Raw genomic sequence first — 22,762 nt, forward strand, 5'->3', positions numbered from 1 at the left:
AGTAGATACCATGCTCTGGTTCTGAATAGAAATTCTGTCACTTGGGGAGACAGCCCTACTGCAAAAAATTGAATTTTTCAGTAGCCAAAGCCCAGCAGAGGTGTACATGTAGGTAATGAGGTCTTCAGGCGCTGAGGTGGAACTGACACTTGGGGGTAGGGATTTGGGAAGGGAAAGAGATGAGGATTAGCCAAAGGATTCTATGGGGACCCTCAGTTTGGGTACCCTTTGATCTAAACTTGGAAGACTCACTGTCCGTTAATCCGTGTTGTGAAAAAATGGCATCAAGGCACCCTTAGGCTTTGCTCCATTTATCTCGCCTTTCAATAAGAACCAACCCTGGGAACACTGGCACTTTCCAGGCAGGCAGCCAAAAAGAGTGCGTGTAAGATACGCATCTTACAATATGTCATGTCATTAAAAGGAGCAATACTTATGAATAAACTGTGTTCTTTTAAAATGCTTAATCACAACATTACTGACTCAAATGTTTACACTTTGTCCTTCAGGTTCATTGAAAGATCATCCACAGCAGCAGCCTGGCATGCTTTCTCGTGTGACTGGTGGAATCTTCAGTGTAACAAAGGGAGCTGTCGGTGCCACGATCGGTGGTGTAGCCTGGATTGGAGGAAAAAGTTTGGAAGTGACCAAAACAGCTGTTACAGCAGTGCCTTCCATGGGAGTGAGTCTGGTTAAAGGAAGCGTTTCTGCTGTGGCTGGGGGCATTACAGCTGTAGGATCTGCTGTCACAAGTAAAGTACCTTTAACAGGGAAGAAAAAGGATAAGTCTGACTAAAGGACTGAGACCTAGTTGATTTCCGTAATACTATGTCAGTGGCATTGGAATCTGCTAAGATTTTGGACTACAACAAAGCCACATGTCTTAAACGCTTATCTTCTAAAGAGCTATGGGAAAACTTTTGCTTTCCTCTGAAGGGACAGAAGAAGCTGACAGCACAGTGTATGAAGGTTCATTTAAAACCTAGATTCATGCTTTATATCTGGTGAAATGTTACTAATTGTAGAACCAAGTACATGTATATGAAGGGATAATACATGTTTGAATATTCATTTACTGTAAATCTTTTGCAGTATAAGACTAAGATGTGAAAGCAAAAAATTAGTTGGCAGTCTTTGCAGTACTAATGTATGATGTGCCAGCTACCATTCTTAGTGGTTTCTGCATCCTCTTGATAAGGAATCCTTGAACTATGTAAAGGCATCTTCTGATGTGCCTGATAATTTCATATATTTTTGCTTTTTGAAACTGTATTTTTATACAGATAATAAACTCTGTCAGTGCATTCTGTTAATGATGGCTGGCAAGAGACAGAACTGGAGATGTTCAGAAGTGGGGATGGGGGGGGGGGAAGTATGCTTAAAATGGATTGTGATAGAAGGCATTTTAAGTTTTATGTTTGCGGTATACTGATTTTAATGATTCATGCCTAATGGTTGAAAAACTATTTTTCGTTTAGTGAAGCTGTGTAAAGATTTTTTTCTAATGGCCATCATTTCAACACAGTTCATAGAACAAACTTTAGACACTTTTTTTGATGTGTTGATATCTGAAACTTAGCCATCTTTTGCTAAAGACAATACTGCTAAATCTCAGGTGTATTTTAAAGGTATCACTCTGTCACCTGCAAATGAAAGCTTACTACTTGTGACTCTTTAGCTAGAAAACAATAGAAGGAAATGGCTTAGTTTCAATTAAGCCGAGGTTCATGATTCATATGGTAATGGATGGCAACGTAGTCATCTTGAGAGAAATTTCTTTGCTGTGAAGTTGGAAACCACTGAAGAGTGATCTAATTAAAGAAAAGCCGCTGTCTAACTGCATGCCATACCAGTTTAGTTTGTTGCTTTAACCATTCACCATCTCCTATAACCAAGATATAAAGATTTTTTGTCACTACATTTGTATCTCAAGTACACTCTTACTTAAAACACAGCACTGTACTATTTAAACAAATAAACAAGACTGACTATGTTTAAAGCAGGAGAAATGTCATCTCAATGAATTGCATAGGGACAGATTTCCAACCTTGATACTCCTTTGAATGGCTGCATTCTCATACATCTTCAAGGATGTGCATTGGCAGGATCTAAATGCATGACACAGGCTCAGTTATTCAAGATCTGCTGACTCTGCAGCTAAGAATAACCTTTTGGCAGCCTGTAAAAGATGGCGAAAATTTTATGTGACTATTCTGTATGCAGTATTTCCTAAAAACGTATGTCCCTGCAGAGAATTTCTAAACATGTGAGTTTACTTTTAAGTGGCTATAATTGTACAAGGAAGATATAAATGTGTTTGTAGAAATTAAAGGTCAAAAGGTATCACTTGTCTAAAATTTTTATTCCTGTTTAACTGATGTTGGTATGGTAAATTAGTCAATATAAATTAGTCAGCTAGTATGTCTGAACCATTGGTACTTCAGCTGTGATCTAAAGCAGCTTTCTTCATTAGACATCATTACTGTTTAAATATATATTTATCTGACAGTTTTCTAGTGACTCTGTAGAAGTGGAAATGAAATCTTAAAGTATGTATGTTTTTTTTTTTTTTACGATTCCAACTAAAGGAATTATTTACTCATCTTGTTTGAGTAAAGCATCTTGCATATACCATTTTTGGGGATTGAAGAGGACCATGTAGTAAATGTAAGTTTATCAGCTGAGAGTTCAGAGCCCTTAACACAGAGTTGTATGACAATCAACAATTCAAAGGTTCACAAATATTACTACAGTCACTGTTCAACAAAACCCTTACTAATAATCTTTATGGAAACTCTGGGGATTTTAGAGTGTTAAATTTAAAACACACACACCTTTTTGATAAGCCATTTAAATGTTGTTTTTTTTTAAATAAGACACTATGAAACTTGCAGAAAACTAAGTGTAGCCTGAGAAGTTTCTTGCTATAATCTATACAACTCTACCACCATCTTGTAGCATGTGTTATGAGCAAAATGTATTATTCAGTGATTCTGAATTCTTGTAACTAAATGCTTAAAAGTAGTATAGGGTTTCAGTTTAGAACTTGGTCTTATGCTGTCTGCATATTTTTATTTTCCACTTAATGTATGACTGACCCTTTTTTCAAAACTGTTCTAATTCTGTCCTGCTTGGAATTTGTGAAACATTAAATTGTTGCAGTTTGACTTCTTCTGACAGCTTCCTTTCTAGATGCGGGGAAGGTAAAACTACAGGGGAGATGATTCTACCTATGAGTTGAATAACTTGGTGGGATGGGAGGTCTCCATATTACATTATTTCACCCAAAAGTGTCACTGATTAAAAGAGTGCTTTAAAGACCCCACCCAAGACTGCAGCTCCATTGTGCTTTTAGCTGTATGTAGAGATAGGATGCACCAAGGACTGTCCTACTGTTCAGACAAGAAAAATAGTGGAAGAACATATTCCTATTTTAACAGACGGGGGAACTGAAGCAGAGAGAGAGAGAGAAAATGAATTTCCCCAAGGTCCAATGAATACTAATGGCACAGGAAACTGAACGCTGATCTCCAGAGTCACAATCCAATGTCTTAATCCCAAGTCTCTGTCCCAAACAGTTTACAGTCAGGAAATAAGCTTGTCTCTGACTCTCCATGTGTGAAAAATTCTTGAGCTGTGAGACTGAGACTTTCTCAGTTCCACGAGGGAGATGTCCATGGCAGCTAAAGCATGGACAGCTCTTTGTTGCTTTGTGGGCAGAGTTCTATACAGCTCTGTACCTCGTTCTGAAAAGATCTTACAGATGGAAAACTCTGATTTTAAGTTATTTGAGGGGAAGGGGGACAAGAAAGAATGAGGGTTACAACAATATCATTAAGTGGTTCTCTATTCAGTTGTGCACATCCTGGTGGCGGCTCAGTTTTATGATGTGTTGGGGAAGTCAGAGGAGCAATAGTTAAGATGGGAGTTCATTAGATCATGGTTAAGGTTTTAGCCGTTGGCACTGTGAGGGAAGGATCATATCCTCAAAACAGAATAAAGAGTAAAGGGGCAAGATTTGTACAGACTACTGGGAGGAATTTGAGAAGACTACCTGGCTGAGCCTGTGTGACTGGGAATAAGGTGGTGGTTTCAATTGTAACATAGGAGAAAGAGGAAAATGTTGTAGGGAGGGGTGTTAGAGACAAGGTGGCTGATGTAATATCTTTTATTGGACCAACCTTCAGTAAGGAGGGAGGGATAGAAGTTTTACACTATATCAGAAGCTGGATTTCTTGTGGGAAACTTTTGGAAAAGTTGAAAACTCAACTCTAGCAGAAAACAGGCATAGGTGGTTTCTAGGACTACACATTTAGTAGTATTCAGAGTAACAGCCGTGTTAGTCTGTATTCACAAAAAGAAAAGGAGTACTTGTGGCACCTTAGAGACTAACCACTTTATTTGAGCATAAGCTTTCGTGAGCTACAGCTCACTTCATCGGATGCATACTGTGGAAACTGCAGAAGACATTCTATACACAGAGACCATGAAACAATACCTCCTCCCACCCCACTCTCCTGCTGGTAATAGCTTATCTAAAGTGATCACTCTCCTTACAATGAGTATGATAATCAAGGTGGGCCATTTCCAGCACAAATCCAGGTTTTGTCACCCTCCCCACCCCCTCCAAACTCACTCTCCTGCTGGTAATAGCTTATCCAAAGTGACCACTCTCCTTACAATGTGTATGAAAATCAAGGTGGGCCATTTCCAGCACAAATCCAGGTTGATCCATCGTCTACAGCCAAGCTCTGCGATACAACCGCATTTGCTCCAACCCCTCAGACAGAGACAAACACCTACAAGATCTCTATCAAGCATTCTTACAACTACAATACCCACCTGCAGAAGTAAAGAAACAGATTGATAGAGCCAGAAGAGTTCCCAGAAGTCACCTACTACAGGACAGGCCTAACAAAGAAAATAACAGAACGCCACTAGCCGTCACCTTCAGCCCCCAACTAAAACCCCTCCAACGCATTATTAAGGATCTACAACCTATCCTGAAGGATGACCCAACACTCTCACAAATCTTGGGAAACAGGCCAGTCCTTGCCTACGGACAGCCCCCCAACCTGAAGCAAATACTCACCAACAACCACATACCACACAACAGAACCACTAACCTAGGAACCTATCCTTGCAACAAAGCCCGTTGCCAACTGTGCCCACATATCTATTCAGGGGACACCATCACAGGGCCTAATAACATCAGCCACACTATCATAGGCTCGTTCACCTGCACATCCACCAATGTGATATATGCCATCACGTGCCAGCAATGCTCCTCTGCCATGTACATTGGTCAAACTGGACAGGTTCTACGTAAAAGAATAAATGGACACAAATCAGATGTCAAGAATTATAACATTCATAAACCAGTCGGAGAACACTTCAATCTCTCTGGTCACGCAATTACAGACATGAAGGTTGCTATCTTAAAACAAAAAAACTTCAAATCCAGACTCCAGCGAGAAACTGCTGAATTGGAATTCATTTGCAAATTGGATACTATTAACTTAGGCTTAAATAGAGACTGGGAGTGGCTAAGTCATTATGCAAAGTAGCCTATTTCCCCTTGTTTTTTCCTACCCCCCCCCCCCCCATGTTCTGGTTAAACGTAGATTTATGCTGGAAATGGCCCACCTTGATTATCGTACACATTGTAAGGAGAGTGGTCAGTTTGGATGAGCTATTGCCAGCAGGAGAGTGAGTTTGCGGGGGGTGGGGGGGTGACAAAACCTGGATTTGTGCTGGAAATGGCCCACCTTGATTATCATGCACATTGTAAGGAGAGTGGTCACTTTGGATAAGCTATTACCAGCAGGAGAGTGAGTTTGTGTGTGTGTGTGTTTTGGGGGGGGCGGGCGTGAGAAAACCTGGATTTGTGCTGGAAATGGCCCACCTTGATTATCATACTCATTATAAGGAGAGTGATCACTTTAGATAAGCTATTACCAGCAGGAGCGTGGGGTGGGAGGAGGTATTGTTTCATGGTCTCTGTGTATATATAAAGTCTGCTGCAGTTTCCACGGTATGCAGCCGATGCAGCGAGCTGTAGCTCAGGAAAGCTCACGCTCAGATAAATGGGTTAGTCTCTGAGGTGCCACATTTAGTAGTATGGAGCTGGGCCGTGAACAGTCGAACATTTATGAACTTGTGTGACTTCTTACATGATCATTTTTACATCATCTGAATTTCTGGCTGGGTGAAGGAATGTGTCATTTGAGGACCAAACAGACCTTTGATCTGAAAACGGAAACAAACTGGAATGGGACTGGAGAGTAAATTTGGATATCCCATTTAACAAAATTATTAAATTAATCCTGTGTAGCAAAACATAACTGTCAGCATGTTTGGCACTTGTTCAAAACACAGACAGTCCTTGCCTGCAGATCTTGCAGTCTGAAAAATGAAGACAAATGCAGAGAGATAAAAAATGGAAACCAATTTAAATTCTTTTTATATTTGGGAAAGTGAAAGCATAATAGCACAATAGAGTAACATGGGTGGGCCTATTAAATGAGGTTTCAAGAAGGATAATGAGAATTATTACAGTAGTAATATTTTTTTTAGAGGTAATCCTTACTGGCTGAAGTGACAACAGACCAGTTTCATGCTGATTGAAGAGTGTACACAGCATTAAATTAACCAATCTGAAAGACAGAAACTCAAGTAAGTTACTAACGTACCCACATTTCTTAAATTTTTTTTGAAAGTACAATCTCCAGAGGCACCATCAAATGCTTTTTCAACAGCAAGAGACTTCAGTCATATTCAATTACCTCAAAAAATTCTCTCAAGTTAGCTGCACTATGTTTCTGAAGAATTAAATGAGCGCAGTATAGCAGGCTGAGCATAATGCGCTCAAGGCAACTGGAAAACACTCTTACATCAGTATATAAATAAGATATCTGCTACATCTTGATTTAACTTCCAGCAGGAAATTCCCTTCTTCCTCTGTCTCTGAGCCACCATTTTCATCAAAAGGTATAACTAACAGGCTGTCTATTTAGTGCTGCAATGGTTCAGTGTTACCTATTATATCCACCCTTTTGGATATCTGAAGTGTCTCCTTGTACCTGGGGGAAAATGCATAACAATCACAAAATTACAGTTTACTTAGCATAGAGGATGAATCCCCCTGTCCCTTGAGTACTGAAAGATAGGGACTATATCATAACACTGATTAGCTCCCAACATCCTCAAACCTCATTGACAGATCAGAAAAGGAAGGGTATATGTGCTGAGCGTGTTGTTTGCAAGGAAAAAAGTATTTATCTTAGTAAATAATCCAATACCAAGTTTCCTCAGCAGTTGTAAACCTCTAAGAAAATAAGAGGAAAAAAGAAAAACCAGATTTATTGCCAACATGTCCTTAATTATATAGCGAATGTAGCAAGTGTTACAGTCAATTGTACTGTATTCATGTATCTGAAATGTATACTCATGACAAGCAAAATAATCATTCATGTGTTACTTCAAAGAACAGACCTGATCTTGTATTTCATGCACAACAAAAACTCCCATTGTAGTCAACAATTTTGGTTCATTGTTGAGCCCCAAGAATTTAGTAAGTTTTTCTTATGGAAATTTGATACCAAATCAATTTACAGTTTGATATTTTTGATCACACTTATTTGAATATAATGTTTGAGTTTCCAGACATTTTAAATATGGAACATGTCCCTTAGCAGTTGCTCACCTCACTGCTCTTTCATGCATTATCTCCTGCCTGCCAAGGAGGAATATATACAGACCACTTGCTCATGAAAGCTTATGCAGAAACCCCTGACAACTTTAATTTGTCAGGTAACATTTAATGACTGTTTTTGTCATGTACCATTTCTTTCACACCCAGAAAGCCTAATGACTACCTACAGTAGCCACTATTAAAAGGTCAGCATTTCTCAATGGTTACCACATCATGGTATCTAAGATATCAGTTTTTCCATATGCTTAGGAAACAACAGCAGTGGCTGTTTGTATATCTTGTCCACTTTTAATGTTCACCAGTTTAAAAGCAAAGACTTGTGCCTGAGCCGCAGCTACTGTAAAAGGCATAAGACCACACTCTTCCCCTCAGACTTCTTTGCCTCCTTCCTTCTGGAAGCACAGTCTTTACCTCAGCTAATTCCCTTTCTGATCCTGTTCTCTTTCTAGTCCAAGGAAGAGAAGGGGGAATTAGAGACAGAAGCCAAGGCCAAAAAAAAAAAAAAAAAAGAGAGAGAGAGAGAGAGAGTTCCTGCAAGAGGAGCCAGCTTGAGGTTTCATAACCTCGAAAGAGACCCTCTAGAACCATTTTGTTATTTATTTGCATTATATGAGCACCCAGAGTCCCCAACCAGATCAGGGCCTGTAATGGGGTGTACAAATCCCAGAATGAGCATAGATGGGGAGGGTTTTTCCTATTTATAAGCAAGCAGCTTGATCAGAACCCCAGGCAGCTGTCAATCATGGAAGCAGGCATCCACAGCTGCAACAAATAGAGGAAACGAGAAAAAAAATGGAGAGTACAGAGAAGGAAAGGGAGGCAGAAAAGAATAGTATCAGGCTGTCTCTAAGAAAACAATCAAGAGACTGCAAATCCAAAATGTGAAGAGCTCATGGACTTAATTGGAGGTGAAGGTCCAGGAACTAACTGAAAGAAAACTAGGAAGGTCAGTCAGGAGAAGATGAGACCCCATGAGAGACCACACTAAGATGGTGACAGGGCCCTCTTATAGTAATGATTGTACATAAATATGGTAAATAGTCCTTGCACATCCTCTCAGTGGAGACTCTAGTTTTGTAATCTCCTTCCACCCCGTCAGACTGCCAGCTTCAATTTGGGCTCAACCTCCAGTGGCCTCTTTGTTGCAGTGGCAGTTACCTAAAGGACTTTTTGAAAGCCTTTTACTTACCTTCTGCCTGATGAACAGTATTGAAAATTCATGCTGCTAACTTTTCTTGTTGGTTAGTATAATCGCTCTCGGCATTATCATAGACTGGCCAGTGCAACACCAACTGCTAAAAACCTAGGTAAGTTGGTGGCCAGTTTGATAGGGGAAACTTCTTTAAAAATTGTGTGGTTAGGATACAATCTAAAAACCTAGTCCTTATTGTTATCATTTACATGATATTGCTAACCTTTTATTATGGTCACTTTTTGTAATACAATTTTTAAAAGTACTAGTGAGCTATGAATTAAAGCCACAACTTCATGCAGCAGACTACAAATTGGCTAAGGTTAAGAAAGGATAAAGTTCCCTTTTTGAATAAAGACATTCAAATTAATCTAAAGGAGCAACAGGATTAAACATTGGTCTCTCTCTCTTTGCTTGTATCCTACAATAAGTGGCTTCAAAATCTCTCTTTGTTCCATTCAAATTTTCTAGATTTCCATTTTTTATATTGTATCCTAAAGCAGCTAACTTTTTAATTCTGTATTGCATAATTTGGGTTGTCAGCTCCAGCACCACTGGTGTCTCTTTAATCTGATCTACAGAAATTCCTTCCTTCAACAGTCCCTTGAGTCTTTCTTCCAGAATTGGAACAGAATTGTAGAGGAGAGCGGGGCATTTCAACACTAGCTCTTTTAATTCTTGATCATTGCACTTAAAAACATCTTTGGAAAAAAACATGCTCTTCTGCATAGTGTTAGGGCTAAGATTAAAAATAAAACCTTTAAGCCTGGATAGCAGTTGCAGAACTTCAGAATCAGTGAAATCTTTCTTCTGGAGAAACTCCAAGTTCTCTTGAACTGCTGTGGAGGTATTTAACAAAATAAATGGGTTTTGACTCAATAATTTCAGAAGCCAGATCTTCATATTGGCATTAGAACCACCTAAATTTAGATACATTCTCTGTAATGTCTCTACTATATGTTTGTTTTTCTCAACAGGCTTGTAAAAAATATCAGGGGCACTTGTGAAGAACCTGGTGATTATATTATTCTTCAGTCCCAACTCTTGAAAGAACTGAACATTAGATTTCTGGTTCTCAAGATGTTCAACAGTAAAAAAAGACTCTGGAAACTGTTCTATTAATTTGACCAGTTGTTTTTCATTTTGGCATACTGATTGCCACAGATCTCTTTGAGAGTTTATTTCTGCTGGGGTACGGAGGATTGCCTCTGGGCAACGTTCCAAAATATTTGCTATGGCAGCCTTATCAGCTCCCATTTCTCGTAAAGTATGAGCAGTTTCTTTAACATAGGCTGCATCCTGAAAGAGGACCCACTCCTTTAGTCTCCGAATTTTTTTAATATCAACGGATAATCTGTAGAGATTCTCCACCGTTCTTTTGTTCTCCACTTTCGATTTTATATCAGTTGTATAACTAGATTGCTGTAAAAAGCTTCCATCCTGTACTTTATTCCACAGGGATGAGAGAGTCACCACTGGTTTGCAGCGCTGAGATCTAGCCAACGAAAGTGTAAACACGTGTGCTGCACTATTAGCAATTCCTCTCAACATTCTGGAGTGCTGCACTATATACAAAATGAATGTAAAAACAAAAAATAGAAAAATGTTAATTTCTGTCTTATATGGTATGTTCAAAAGATATTCATGTTCAAACCTGAGCTGCTATAAGAGACAATTACTTCTAAAAGGAACATTTTCACATACTTATATTCATTCTGAAGTGGAATGAAAGCTGGAATTTCCTGCTAACATCCCAAAGGATGCTTCAATAGAACAATAAAACACCAAAATGCCATGTATGGAACATGAGGCAGAATGTGAGTGTTCTGCCCCAAATACCACACAAGTTTAACTGTTCCCACATGGTTAGTATATCAATAGTCCCCAAAAGGGTGTTAATTAATAGGCTACTGGTGAAGGCCTCTGATGTACTGCAAGATACTAGGCAGGATTCACCCAACCATGCAAAAAATGTATCATTAGCCAACTCATGGGCACTCGGGAGTGTCTTATTGCTATTAGAGTGTAGCTCTCCAGTTGCACATTTAAAGTATGGGATTCTATGCAATTTAGCCTTTTTTTCTTTCTTTTTTTTTTTTTTAACTTAAGTTCCAATTAAAAGGACCAAATGAGAGGGAAAAGCTAAATGCCTTTCTCAAATACTTTGAATATATTTGTTTAATTTTTCCCAGACATCGTTTCTTTCAATGGCAGTATATATCCTAAAAGCCACTGAACTCACTTTTTATAATAAATGATAATTTGGACTATTAGACAGCTTTCTTCTGACTAGTCAGGTAGGTTAAAAGTGGCTGAACTGCAGCTTGGCATTTTGGGGAGGGAGTTATTGTTATCACTCTTTCTCCTTCAAACAACTCCTTTTCTTCATCCCCACTGCTGCTTTATCTTTTTCTGTACTTAACTTCTACTGTCACCTGTTGAATATAATGAGCAAACGGATTTATGTGTAAAGGAGCTCCTATCTGTGCATCCTTTGGATTTGGTGCACAGATGTGACAGACCCAACCTGTCAATCAGAATGTGGTTTTGGATACTTAGTGTTCCCACCCACACTCTAACTGAAGTTAGGTTACCATTAATGCAGCTGCACATATTCTGAGATGACAGGAAGAACAGCAGTGTTTAAATACAAAAGGGCACTATCAGATAAATTTTAAAACTTCTTAAATTTCCACTTTTTATCAAAACCTTTTAGAAGCTAAAGGGGACAGTAAAAACTTGAAAAATCATATTTGTTTGAAAATTTTGTACCAATTATTGCTATAAGTAACACACCACTGATTACTATAGTTGAAAGTCAGCAAAAAAGATCAAATTCAGTTTGTGCACTTGCAAACTTTGTGTACTGTCAGTTTTACTGTATAGCAGTTTCTCCTCAGCTAAAAATACCCTTATAAAGATCAAAAAGAGAGCAGGAAAAATGTTAATTTTTCATGGACTTTAAGGAAGTGGTCCCCAAATTGTGGGGCATGCCCCCATTGGGGGGCACAGAGGAACGTTTGAGGGGGGTGCTGCAGGTTCTGGGCCAGCTCTCACAGGGGTGGGGAAGGAGTGCAGGCCAGCCTTGCTCCGCCCCCAGCCTTGGCCCCTGACCATGGCTCCCAGACCCAGCCTTGGTGCCACTCCCGGCCCCAAGCCTGCCCCCCACTACTCCTGTCCATGCCTCTCCCCTTGCCCTCCCCCCATGCTACGGGCCCTCTCCCAGCTTCCGGGAGCAGGGATGTGGACCAGATTGGGGGGAGGGGGGGACAACTGTGAAAAGTTTGGGGACCACTGCTCTAAGGACAGAAGAGACCATTATGATATTCTAGTAGACTAATCTCCCACCTACCACAGGACAAAGAACCCTCCCCAGTAATTTCTGCATCCAACTTTTGTTTGATATCTTTTTAGAAAGATATCCAGTATTTCTTTAAAGCCCTCAAATGATGGAGAATCCATCAAGTCCTAGGTAAATTATTCCAATGGTTAATTGTTCTCACTTAAAAATCTACCCCTTAGTTCTTGTCTGAATTTGTCTAGCTTAAACTTCTAACTATTAGCTTGTTATACCTTTTTTCTGATAGATTAAAAAGCCTTTAATACTTTAGAAATTTAGTTCTAATTCTTAAATAATTATATGCACATTTACCTTACATATAAGAGGACACTGATGTAAAACATTTTTACTAGTATGTTTCTTTGACGTTATTTCAAATTTTTGAAGCTGAATAAGATTTCTACCCATAATCCAGGTCTACTATGTGAACATGCTAAAGTCACAATCCAAGGTTTTTGATGTGATCACAAGAGTTTCATCATTTAAGGAAACCTTGTCTAGCAAGCTGAAGCACAGAACTGGGACTCAAGCAATCTTGGTCTGTTTCTAGGTCTGTCAAAGCCTTGCTGTGTAACTGTTGGCAAGTCACTCAACTTTCTCTGCTTTAGTTTCCCAATCTTGAAAAACGGGAATAATATTTCATGGGGTTTAAAACCTAAGGCCCTGATCTTGCAAAGTCTTATCCAAGTGCTTAACTTTTTGTACTGTGAGTAGTCCTACTGAATTCAATGGAGCTACTTGGTGTGTAAACTTAAGCATATATTGTAAGTACTTGCAGGATCAGGGCCTTAGTTAAACTGTGTGAAGCACTATAGCACCTTCAATCCATAGCTCTTATAGAAATGAAGTATTATTAAAAGTGCTTGGAGACTTTGGCAATGGGATCCATAAAAGTACTTACTGGTAAAATAGCCAAGCCCAACTTTTATTTTCCAACTTACAAATTGTCAAAGAAAGGCCTTAAAAGACTAGAATAGACTTCAGCACCATATTCACTTATAAATACACTACCCATGAACACTTTTCCAATAACATCTAATAGATTTCTTAAGCAAAATTATAAAGCGTGAAATTTGGCCTAGTAAATGCTATCCGTGTTTATCTGAGGTCAGGCACATAAATCACAGGTTCTGTCAAAGGGACCCAGCCAACTTAAAATTTACACTTCTGTTTCAACGTTTTACCTATAAAAAATGCCCCAGATTACTAAAGTGAAACAAACTAGATAGTTTTATTCTGTTGACACTACTTTGCCTGTAGTCAGTTTCTCTGTTGTTTAGTGAGGGTCACATAGAAACAAGAAAGAGAAAAACATTTTTAAATAGTAGAAAAATGTGATTTGTTAACACCCAATACTTAGTATGGGTACTCAGGGCATGTGTAATACATGACATTAATTTGAACTTAAAAATTGATGGTGTCCTGCTAAAAGTGTGGAAAAGCTATGGTTGGATATTGAAATAATATTGCAAAGTCTGTAGATGAGAATATCATTATTTACAAGAGGCTTTGTAGGAAAACACTGTCTTCAAAATAACCAAGTTCTGGAATAATATTATGGAATAGTCGCTAACGCTCAGCTCAGACGCCTGCGCTTTGCTTTTTGAAATTTCCCCTTCAATATGCTCAAATGTCTTCACCTAATTAGGAAAACAAACGCCATTTACAGCCTCCCTCCGCCCCGCACTGTACCCAGGAAACGGGGGGCTCTCTCTAGCCTCAACTCTCAGGGGCAGCTCGAGAGAGGGATTCAGCGCGGGGTGACCCAGAAGAGCCGAGGATGGGCTAATAACTGGACCGCCCGCCGCTCGCGCGCGCTGCCAGTCCCGGGCTGGGCGCCGCGCGGGTAAAGGCGTGAGGAACAGGCCGTGACCCAGGATCCTGCGCCCGCTCCGAATGGGTGGGGGCGGCCAGCCCCAGCGCCATGTTGGCAATGGGGGGTGTTGCGGACCCCACTGGATCCTGAGCCTGGAGGGGAAGGCGGCCGGGCCCCGCTGTGGTGCTCGCCGGGGGGAACGAGCCCTGCCTGAGCTCCCCAGTGGCGGGCTTGCCTCAGTCAGCGCGGGCCGCCCTGCTGCGGGAGGAGCCGCCCGTGCTCAGCCCCTCGGCTCCTGTGTCCCCTTCGGCCGGGGCGGCTCCTCACCTCTCACGGCGGCTCTCCTGAGGGGCGACGCGTGGGAAGAGGGAAGGGAGAGAACCCTTCCCCCCACTTCCTTTGTACCCGGTGGGAACGGCGCTGGCTGAGCTCAAGCGGCCTGTCCCATCCCTGTTGCCCGCGGGGAAGAGCGAGGAGGCTGCGGGCCCCGGCCCCGCAGGAGCAGCACAGCGTCCCCTGCTGGGAACTCCCCTGCCCCGCTGAGCTGCCAAGGTGGGGCCTTTCGCCAGTGGCGCCCAGGATCTGGCCCTTAAAAATTAGCATGAAACTTGTAAATCGCCACTGGGATGTTTGCATAAAATGAATGCAATGAACCCAGGCCCCAGCAGGGTAGCCTGCGCCCGGGTAATTTAAGGATAGCTGGGGGAGGGGGACTAGGGTGTGTCTGAGTGAGGAGGGCAATAGTGAGGCACCTTTAGACTCCTCAGAAGTGCATTGCACAGATCACCGTAAAATAGCCAATGTTTTACTATGGGCTGTCCTAGGAGCAGTTGGTGGCTAAGGGCCAAATTCAGGGGAGAAGCTATCTTTACTTCTGTAGGATAAACCAGAGCTGAATCTGCTCCTACAATTTCAGCTTTGCTGGTTACCCCCATATAATATCCTGGCAACAGCTGCACCAGATTGTTGACCAAGACTGTGGAACACCCAAAAAGGTTATCCCCTGAGAATCCACCCTAGGTTTGATTGGGCCTTGTGCATGCTGGGATGGGTTTGGGGGAATTTAGACAAGTAGTATGTGGATAACCTGGCAGTGCAGGGATGGGCCTGACTTCTCTCACTTTCACCATTGTATATTGATGTAAATCCATTGGTTTTGATGGAGTTAGTCCTGTTTTCCATCAGTGCAAGGAGGAGGAGAATACTTTGAGTCAGTCAAGCTTACAGTTGTTAGGTACAGTTGTTAATAAATTAAGTCTCAGTGCTTTAATGTACCAATCTTGTGGTAACCTGGGACACAGCATCCTAGACTAGATGTAAGTATGCTATAACTCATGCTTATATATCTTCTTCCTTAATTACAGTAAGGATAAGCAAACAGACTACAGCATCTTTCTCACTGAGAATCACTTATGTCCATATTTCTTCCATTTGATACAACTGTTTTGTTTCAGTTTTAAATAGAAATGTTCCAATTTAGGGCACTGAGGCATGTCTGAATTTAATAAAATTCCCAGACATGAAAATGGAATTAAGGTTTTAAATAAAGCAATATCCTTTATTTCAAAATATTAGAATGTGGTTATTAAACAAACAAACATTTGAAATTTAGGCTATTTAAAAGTAAAGTTCCAAAAATAAAAACCTCTACATGCATATCTCCAACCAGCACAGCACTAAATATAGCTCACAGTTCATACTCTGCTTCACCTACCACAAGAGCCTATTAAGGCCAATATCTCTCTCATAGTCTCCCAAAGAGAACAGAGACTCCCATCCCAATTTCCCTCTATGGTCAAGAGACCCCAATAAATCACATTTTATATAGGAATATAGGCCCAGATTAGATGTGGATGGACTCTAGTTTTAAACTGAGTTGGAATATTTCCATAGGCCCTAAGCATGTGACCAAAAAGAATGAGCTCATGAGAAAAAGTTGTTTTGTTAAGCTTGTTGTTACCCTTTGAAATATCAGTGTTATCTTATTTAAAGTTTGGGCTCCTTGCCTTGTCCTTCAGGCTTTGTGGATGTTATGGGCAGAGAGAAAGGAAAAAGAGAGGTGATTTGGGGCCTCTGTTCCTCATTTTTATCCTTTTCCTCTTCTTTGAGAACTTGATGTTAAGCCTATAAGGAAACAGTATTTGAAAGCCTTAAGGCCATTCATGCTTCTATTGAAGTCAATGGCAAAACTTCCATAGACTTCAATGGGAGTGAAACTTGCCCCACAAACTCTTTTTAAGCTGTGTGGATCAGTGGTAGCTTGTATAGCAACAAACACCATAGAGCTCTCTAATCATGATGGGGGCCTCTGGCTGCTGCTGTACCTTAAATATCAATAATATTTCATAAAGTTCAGGAGTTGGAGAGGGATAATATGGAAAAATCTGAGGTGTCTGTACCCCACACAAGCAATGAAACACTTAACAGGAGCCCATACCTTCCAACATTTCAAGTGGGTAAAGCTGGACACAGCTCCCTTTAGTTTTGGCCTCTCCACCCCTCCATAGATGGGCCAAACCTGAGTGGTGCTATGACCGTGGCTCCAGTACCTCTTGGTTTTCTTAAAGGAAGGAGCACAGGCTAATAGAGGGAAGGCTAGGGAAGAGAGCTAGGAGAAAGGTAGCTTTCTCTTTTGGGTTAAAGGCTGTGAGATGCTTGTGGAGGCCTCACTTGTTCTAGAATCAGAAGGTACTGAGCAAGAGTTAGCGAAGCCTAGGGCCAGAGGCAGGACCTCCTGAGCTAAAAAGAAACTTGAGGCAGTAAATCCCAAGAGGCTGTGATCGCAAATCTTAAAATGCAGTTGGGTCTGAAGTTTGAGGGGCTGCATGGGGAGAGAGAAAAATGATCTCCTTCTGGGGAGTAGGGAAGTAGAGAGTAGAAAGACCTGTGGGGAACAGGAAGGCTTGGAGAGTGAGGAGGAAGTCCAGAGAGGGATGATACCTCGTATCCACAGGACTAGTGTAAACTTGTGTGGCTGACCCTGACACAAGGGTAGGAACTAGACCTCTGGGGAGAAGCCCTGGGAGATGCTGCTTGTTACAAAGGCCCCAGGAAGGGGCTAAGGAAAATGCCTCAAGAAAGGCTAATGGTAGGAAAGAGTCCAGGAAGGCAGTGATGAAGTGTCTGACAGAGCAGACGTACGGTATCTGGATTGGAACACAATGTAGATGGTGAGCATGGGTTCCCCACTAGGAAGGAGAGGAGAGTGTGATGACCAGTGGGCCCCAAGTCAGAGGGCTGGAGAGACACAGTCTTGAGATTATTTGTTCCAACGTCTGTTTGTTGGGCTTTCTGTTACTGCAGAAGGGATGGACTTAAATGTGATGTGACCTGACTAGAGGGCTATGTCATGAGAAGAGACCACTGAAGTAGACAGAGGCTGCTAGAAAGGATAGCTGCTATGCCACACCCAGCTGCAAAGGGGCATGCCAATAGTGAGTCCACCTTTCTACAATACACTATTACTCTATTTACAAAAATCTACTTCAGTGGAGAACAAATAATTAGGTGGTTTTTTTTTAAAAAATAGTGTTCTGCTTCTAAGTAGTTAAGTAGGGACTTCTGGTCTGGGTTCATTCCTTATTGGGAGAGAAACAGGTGAATAGAGGCAGGATACTCTTGTGTAATTATTTTTGTTTGTAATCAGCACACACTTCATGTTGTTGTCCACCCTTTAATGCAAAACTGCAAAAGCAGCAGAAAAAGTTAAAATTACTATGTGAAACTGTTTTCAGTACTCCACCAACAGCACCTGTGTGAGGAACACATGAATTGCTATACTAAATCAGACCAGTGGTCCAGCTAATTCAATAGTTTGTTATGGACAATGGCCAACACCAGATGCTTCAGAGGAAGGTGCTAAAAGACCTGTAAGAGGCAGGGTAAATTTCCTCTTACGCAACCTATAATTATTGGTTGCCTTTAATCCTGAAGCATGAGGGTTTATATCTCTTCCAAAATTCATGGCTTTTTATTTGGTACTTACTGCTGTATATTATGTTTTAGTAAATGTGTGTGGAAGTATAACATTGTATAAGGGGACATGCTGGATACATTGTATATGAGAGGGCATGCCAAAACATGTTACAAAGTATCTGAGGGAGCACACGTAGGGACAGTTAGCTTTTGAATGGAAAAGCAATTAAGATAGAGCCAGCACGTCTAAGAAGCAGGCATCAGAATGGAAGGTGTGAAGGGCAATTAGTTAAGTTAACTGGAAGCTGTTAAAGGAGATTGTTAAGGGTGGCAGGTAATTGAAGATAGGTGACTGGTCTCAGGGATCTCGAAGGGTGGTGACTAAAATCTTTTTCTTCTTTTGTCTGTAACTTGTTCTCTAAAAAACTGTATAAATTAAAAGACACAAGCCCCACTCAGGGGGCTCACTTCTAAATGTATTAGCAGAGCAGCTTTGTTAATAAAACAGAGTGGTCTGATAAACTGTGAGTCTGAGTCAAACTTTGACATGTGTAATCACTGTTTTAAGTCTGCTAAACTCTTGGGCTCAATTATACTATTTAGTATTCAGTTCCAATCTGGAATCAGGGCCTGCAGCAGAGTCAGTCACTGGGCAACCTAAAGAGTGCCACTGGCAGCATGCGAGCTGATTTTCAGTGGCACTCACACTGCCTGGGTCCTGGCCACCGGTCCGGGGGGCTCTGCATTTTAATTTTAAATGAAGCTTCTTAAATGTTTTAAAAACCTTATTTACTTTACATACAACAATAGTTTAGTTATATATTACAGACTTATAGAAAGAGACCTTCTAAAAATGTTAAAATGTATTACTGGCACGTGAAACCTTAAATTAGAGTGAATAAATGAAGACTCGGCCCACCACTTCTGAAAGGTTGCCGACCCCTGCTGTAGCAGATTGCTTGATTCCCTACTAATCAGGTGGAGTAGCTAGAGTTGGCAGAATAGCTCTCTAGCCCAGCACCAGCAGTTTGGTGCCTGCTCAAAGCATTTGCCCACAGCTGCAATAGCTCTTGCTTGTACCCAGCCTTTCCTTTGCTTCTCTACTCCAGGTAACCCAGCTAGGAGCCTTGGCTCCAATTTCTCAATTTGGCTCTGACCTGGGTTTCTATTCCTGGCTGACTGACTCCTGTTCCAACCACTAGGCATGAATGCCTATGTCCTGGTCTCTGACTGTTCCACAGACTAACCTGCATTGTATGAAAATACTTCCTTTTATCAGTTTTCAATTTGCCATCTTCTAGTTTCTGGGATGCATTAACAGGAACATCATATGTAAGACATGAGAGCTAATTGTTCCTTTCTACTCTTCACTGATGAGGTCTCTACTGGAGTACTGTGTCCAGTTTTTGGTGAGACACTTCAAGAAAGATGTAGACAAAATATACGCAGTCTAGAGGAGAAAAACAAAAATGGTAAGTTTAGAAAACCTGACCTAGGAGCAAAAGTTCTTAAAAAAAAAAAAAAAAAAAAAAAAAAAAGTCATGCTTAGTCATGAGGAAAAGATTGAGGACAGGACCTGGTAAGTCTTCAAATATGTTAAGGGCTGTTACAAGAAAGACTGTGAGCAATGTTCTCCATGTCCACTGAAGACAGGACAAGAAATGATCTGATTAAACTGCAGAAAGGGAGATTTAGGTTAATAGTAAGAAAACTCTAAGGGTAATTAAGCTCTGGAATAGGTGAAGGGAGGCTGTGGAATCCTCATCTTGGAGATTTTTAAGAACAGGGTAGACAAACACAGCCAGGGATGGTCTAGGTATACTTGGTCCTGCCCCAGTGTGGATGACTGGACTGAATGACCTCTCGAGGTCCCTTTCAGCCCTACATCTCTATGATTCACTGAGTGTCCCCTTGTTCTTGTACAATGAGACATGCTGAACAAAAAATTCCCGGTATACCTTTATTTACCATTATTTTGTATATTATCATGTCCCTTCTTCGTTGTGTTTGAAAATCTTGAGCCAGATTGTATCACATGCAGTTCCCAACAGCTGCGCAAAGTCTGCATATCTTAACAACACTTAAAAAAAAAAGACAAAAATACATTCATCATTCTTTTGAAGAACATGCTTAGCTGTCACTCAGGATTACCTGGGGCTTGTACTAGTTATACATGTATCTCTCTAGTTTAAACAAAAGAGAAACATTTTAACCTGTTACATTAAAAAAGGACTTCCTATTGTGAGACAAGTGGGTCAATACCATGACACTACATTCAACTGCCTTAAATGCTAATTTACAAAGCTCTGCTTGTAGAGGATACTTTTTAAAACATGACCTATTTCAATTAATGAATTCTCTTCATCTTTGGTTAGAATTTTATTCTGCTTAAGGTGAATGCATCCGATGAAGTGAGCTGTAGCTCATGAAAGCTTATGCTCAAATAAATTTGTTAGTCTCTAAGGTGCCACAAGTACTCCTTTTCTTTTTGAGAATACAAACTAACACGGCTGCTACTCTGAAACCTGTCATTCTGCTTAAGGTCTCCTTTATGTGTTCCTGCTCTCTTCGTAACAATGATGTCTGAGCTTATACTGCTCTTAAACATGAAAGCTCTTTTGAACAAGAAACAGCTAAAGTATGGAAAGTAATTACAAAAGTACAAATAAAAAATATATAAAGGCAAATTTTGAGAAGTGTCTCAGATGGGTTAGGGGAAATCTTTCCTTGGTAATTAAAGGTGTATTTAAAGGAACACAAGTTTTTTTATTAAAGTTGATTATAAAATTAACTTCTTGGTATCTTTACTGGGTTGTTTTTGGTTTTTGGTTTTTCTTTCAGCAGATCATTCACTAGGAGCAATGAACCTGAATTAGGTCTAGTCTATGCTAATAAATTAGATCGACATAGCTATGTTGCTCAGAGGTGTGAAATATTCACACTGAGTGCCGTAGTTAAGCTGACCTAGATCTGGCTAGGCTGAGGGAAGCTAGTCAGCTGTAGCACAGCCATGCCCACAGTTTTGCCTTTATTTCTAATTATTTCACTTTCTGGGTTATGTGCTAGCCCAGTGTAGCAGTGGGTGGATTACAAACCGTGCAAAAGCAGCGAAGAGTCCTGTGGTACCTTATAGACTAACAGACATATTGGAGCATAAGCTTTCATGGGTGAATATGACGAAGTGGGTATTCACCCAAGAAAGCTTATGTTCCAATATGTCTGTTAGTCTATAAGGTGCCACAGGACTCTTTGCTGCTTTTACAGATCCAGACTAACACAGCTACCCCTCTGATACTTGAAACTGTGCAAATAAAAGGTGGTGTTTTATAGGGTGACCATATGTTCTGCTTTGGCTGGCAGTCCCTTTTTTAAGCCTGTCCCAGCCATCCCGACTTCTTTGGCAAAAGTGAGCATTTATCCCATTTGCTCTTGCCAACTTTTTTGAAAAAGTGCTGAGTGGTGCAGAGAAACAGTGGGCTGGCATCTCCCCTTGCCCCCCTGTGCAGGGGCGAACTGGGCTGGGGGGAATGAGGGGGAAAGGGTTCCACTGGGGGGGTGGGGGAGACATAATTCTAGTGATAGCCTCAAGGGGGAGCCAGCAGGATTTGAGTGACCAGTGACAATGGGCAAGGTGGGGTGTAGTGCATTGGGAAATATGCACCCTGAGGGTGGGGGAGTCTTTGGGATTAAGGAAAAATAAAATCCTTTTAAATAGTACCATACACAATAGTACTTAGTATAATTCACACACACCCTGCTTCCAAAGAAAATGGGTTAATGGAGGGGCGCTGGAACAACGTGTACAGTTGGGATGCTGAGAGCCATTTAGCCAAACTATAAACCCCGTATATACTGGCAACTACTTCAAGCCAGGGCAGAATGGCAGTACCCCTAGTGCCAGCACCGCTTTCGTAACGGGGTGGCGGGAGGGGCAGAGGAAGGACGCTGATTGCTCGCTCTCTCTGGCTCTCCGGAAGAAGCAGTCCGGGGCACAGCTCTGCTAGGTATAAGCACCACCCTGAATGCCGGGGTGTAGGGCTGCTGGGCTCCTGCCTGTACCGCTCGGGCCACCAGCGCAAGCAGGAAAGGGGTCACGCGCGGTCCGGATGACGTAGACGCTGGCAGGGGTAGGGGCATGGAACAGCGGGCCGCGCAGGAAGCAGGGCGCTGTCGCGTTCACGGCGTGCCTCGTGCCGCTCAGTTATGTAAACGCCAGCCCGTGTCCCTGCGGGCGCGCTCCCCCTCCCCCCGCAACGACGTGGGCAGCGCGGTGGGATCCGGGCCTCTGACGTACACAGGATTCTCTACATGCCAGCCCATTTACCGCCCCCACTCCCCAGCGTGCACGCGCGCGGCGCGCCCTTCCGCCCCTCACTAGAATGTCCCCCAGCCCTAGCAGGGGAGCACGCGCACAAAGAGACGTTTCTGCCGCCAACTGAAGGCACGCGCTTGTCGCGCCCGGAGCCTCCTCACAGCCCCGTGCTCATCCGGGCTTCTCCGCCCTCGCTACGAAAAAGGTGGGGGCTCGCAGTCCTGAAGGTGCCGCCCCCTACCCCCCTCAGTTCGGTTACGAAGCCAGGCAGACGGGCGGATTTGTTCACGGGAACGGGCTCGGTTGTTTGCCTTTAGCTCGACAGTTCCTGTCGGTTCTGTCATCGAGCCCCTCGGTCCGCGCGCCCCCCTTTCCCATCCGCGCAGGGTAGTAAACACACTTTAGGAACGTGAGGGCGGCTGGTCAGGTGGGGCGGTAGCAGCCAATAGGAAGGCAGGGGCGGGGCCTAACGA

General features: G+C 41.9%; 2 protein-coding genes across 6 annotated transcripts in view; one reads left to right on the forward strand and one right to left on the reverse strand.

The window, feature by feature from the left end:
• Positions 1 to 3,167, forward strand: part of TMEM263 (transmembrane protein 263) — a 33,416-nt gene extending 30,249 nt beyond the window's left edge. For all 3 annotated transcript variants that reach the window (XM_077829009.1, XM_077829029.1, XM_077829019.1), the window contains one exon: positions 510 to 3,167. In XM_077829009.1, coding sequence (XP_077685135.1) covers positions 510 to 796 — 287 coding nt within the window. In that variant the 3' untranslated portion in view covers positions 797 to 3,167. The remainder of the gene's footprint in view (positions 1 to 509) is intronic.
• On the reverse strand, positions 538 to 22,700 carry MTERF2 (mitochondrial transcription termination factor 2). 3 transcript variants are annotated; one of them, XR_013347374.1, is made up of 3 exons: positions 14,390 to 14,566; positions 8,904 to 10,471; positions 538 to 618 (listed from the first exon to the last, which is right to left on the reverse strand). XR_013347374.1 is itself a non-coding variant. In XM_077828995.1 (2 exons), the coding sequence occupies exons 1-2, from the start codon at positions 22,631 to 22,633 to the stop codon at positions 9,273 to 9,275; spliced, it is 1,284 nt and encodes a 427-aa protein (XP_077685121.1). In that variant the 5' UTR covers positions 22,634 to 22,700; the 3' UTR covers positions 7,344 to 9,272. The 3 variants fall into 3 exon arrangements, 2 of the variants coding, with proteins under 2 accessions (XP_077685121.1, XP_077685108.1); XM_077828995.1 differs by lacking the exons at positions 538 to 618; positions 14,390 to 14,566 and adding an exon at positions 22,549 to 22,700 and having other exon boundaries at positions 7,344 to 10,471; XM_077828982.1 differs by lacking the exon at positions 538 to 618 and having other exon boundaries at positions 7,344 to 10,471.
• Between the last annotated feature and the right edge of the window lie 62 nt (positions 22,701 to 22,762).

This window comes from Eretmochelys imbricata, chromosome 1, assembly GCF_965152235.1.
Source record: "Eretmochelys imbricata isolate rEreImb1 chromosome 1, rEreImb1.hap1, whole genome shotgun sequence".
Classification (NCBI taxonomy): Eukaryota; Metazoa; Chordata; order Testudines; family Cheloniidae; genus Eretmochelys; species Eretmochelys imbricata.

What these genes read in the sequence shown, in the direction of transcription:
- MTERF2 (XM_077828995.1), bottom strand. Translation starts at nt 22,633, where the DNA reads ATGACAGAACCGACAGGAACTGTCGAGCTAAAGGCAAACAACCGAGCC. An exon ending in CCGCCCGTCTGCCTGGCTTC is followed by an intron (nt 10,472 to 22,548) that starts GTAACCGAACTG and finishes TTTTGTATATAG; the next exon opens with TGCAGCACTCCAGAATGTTG.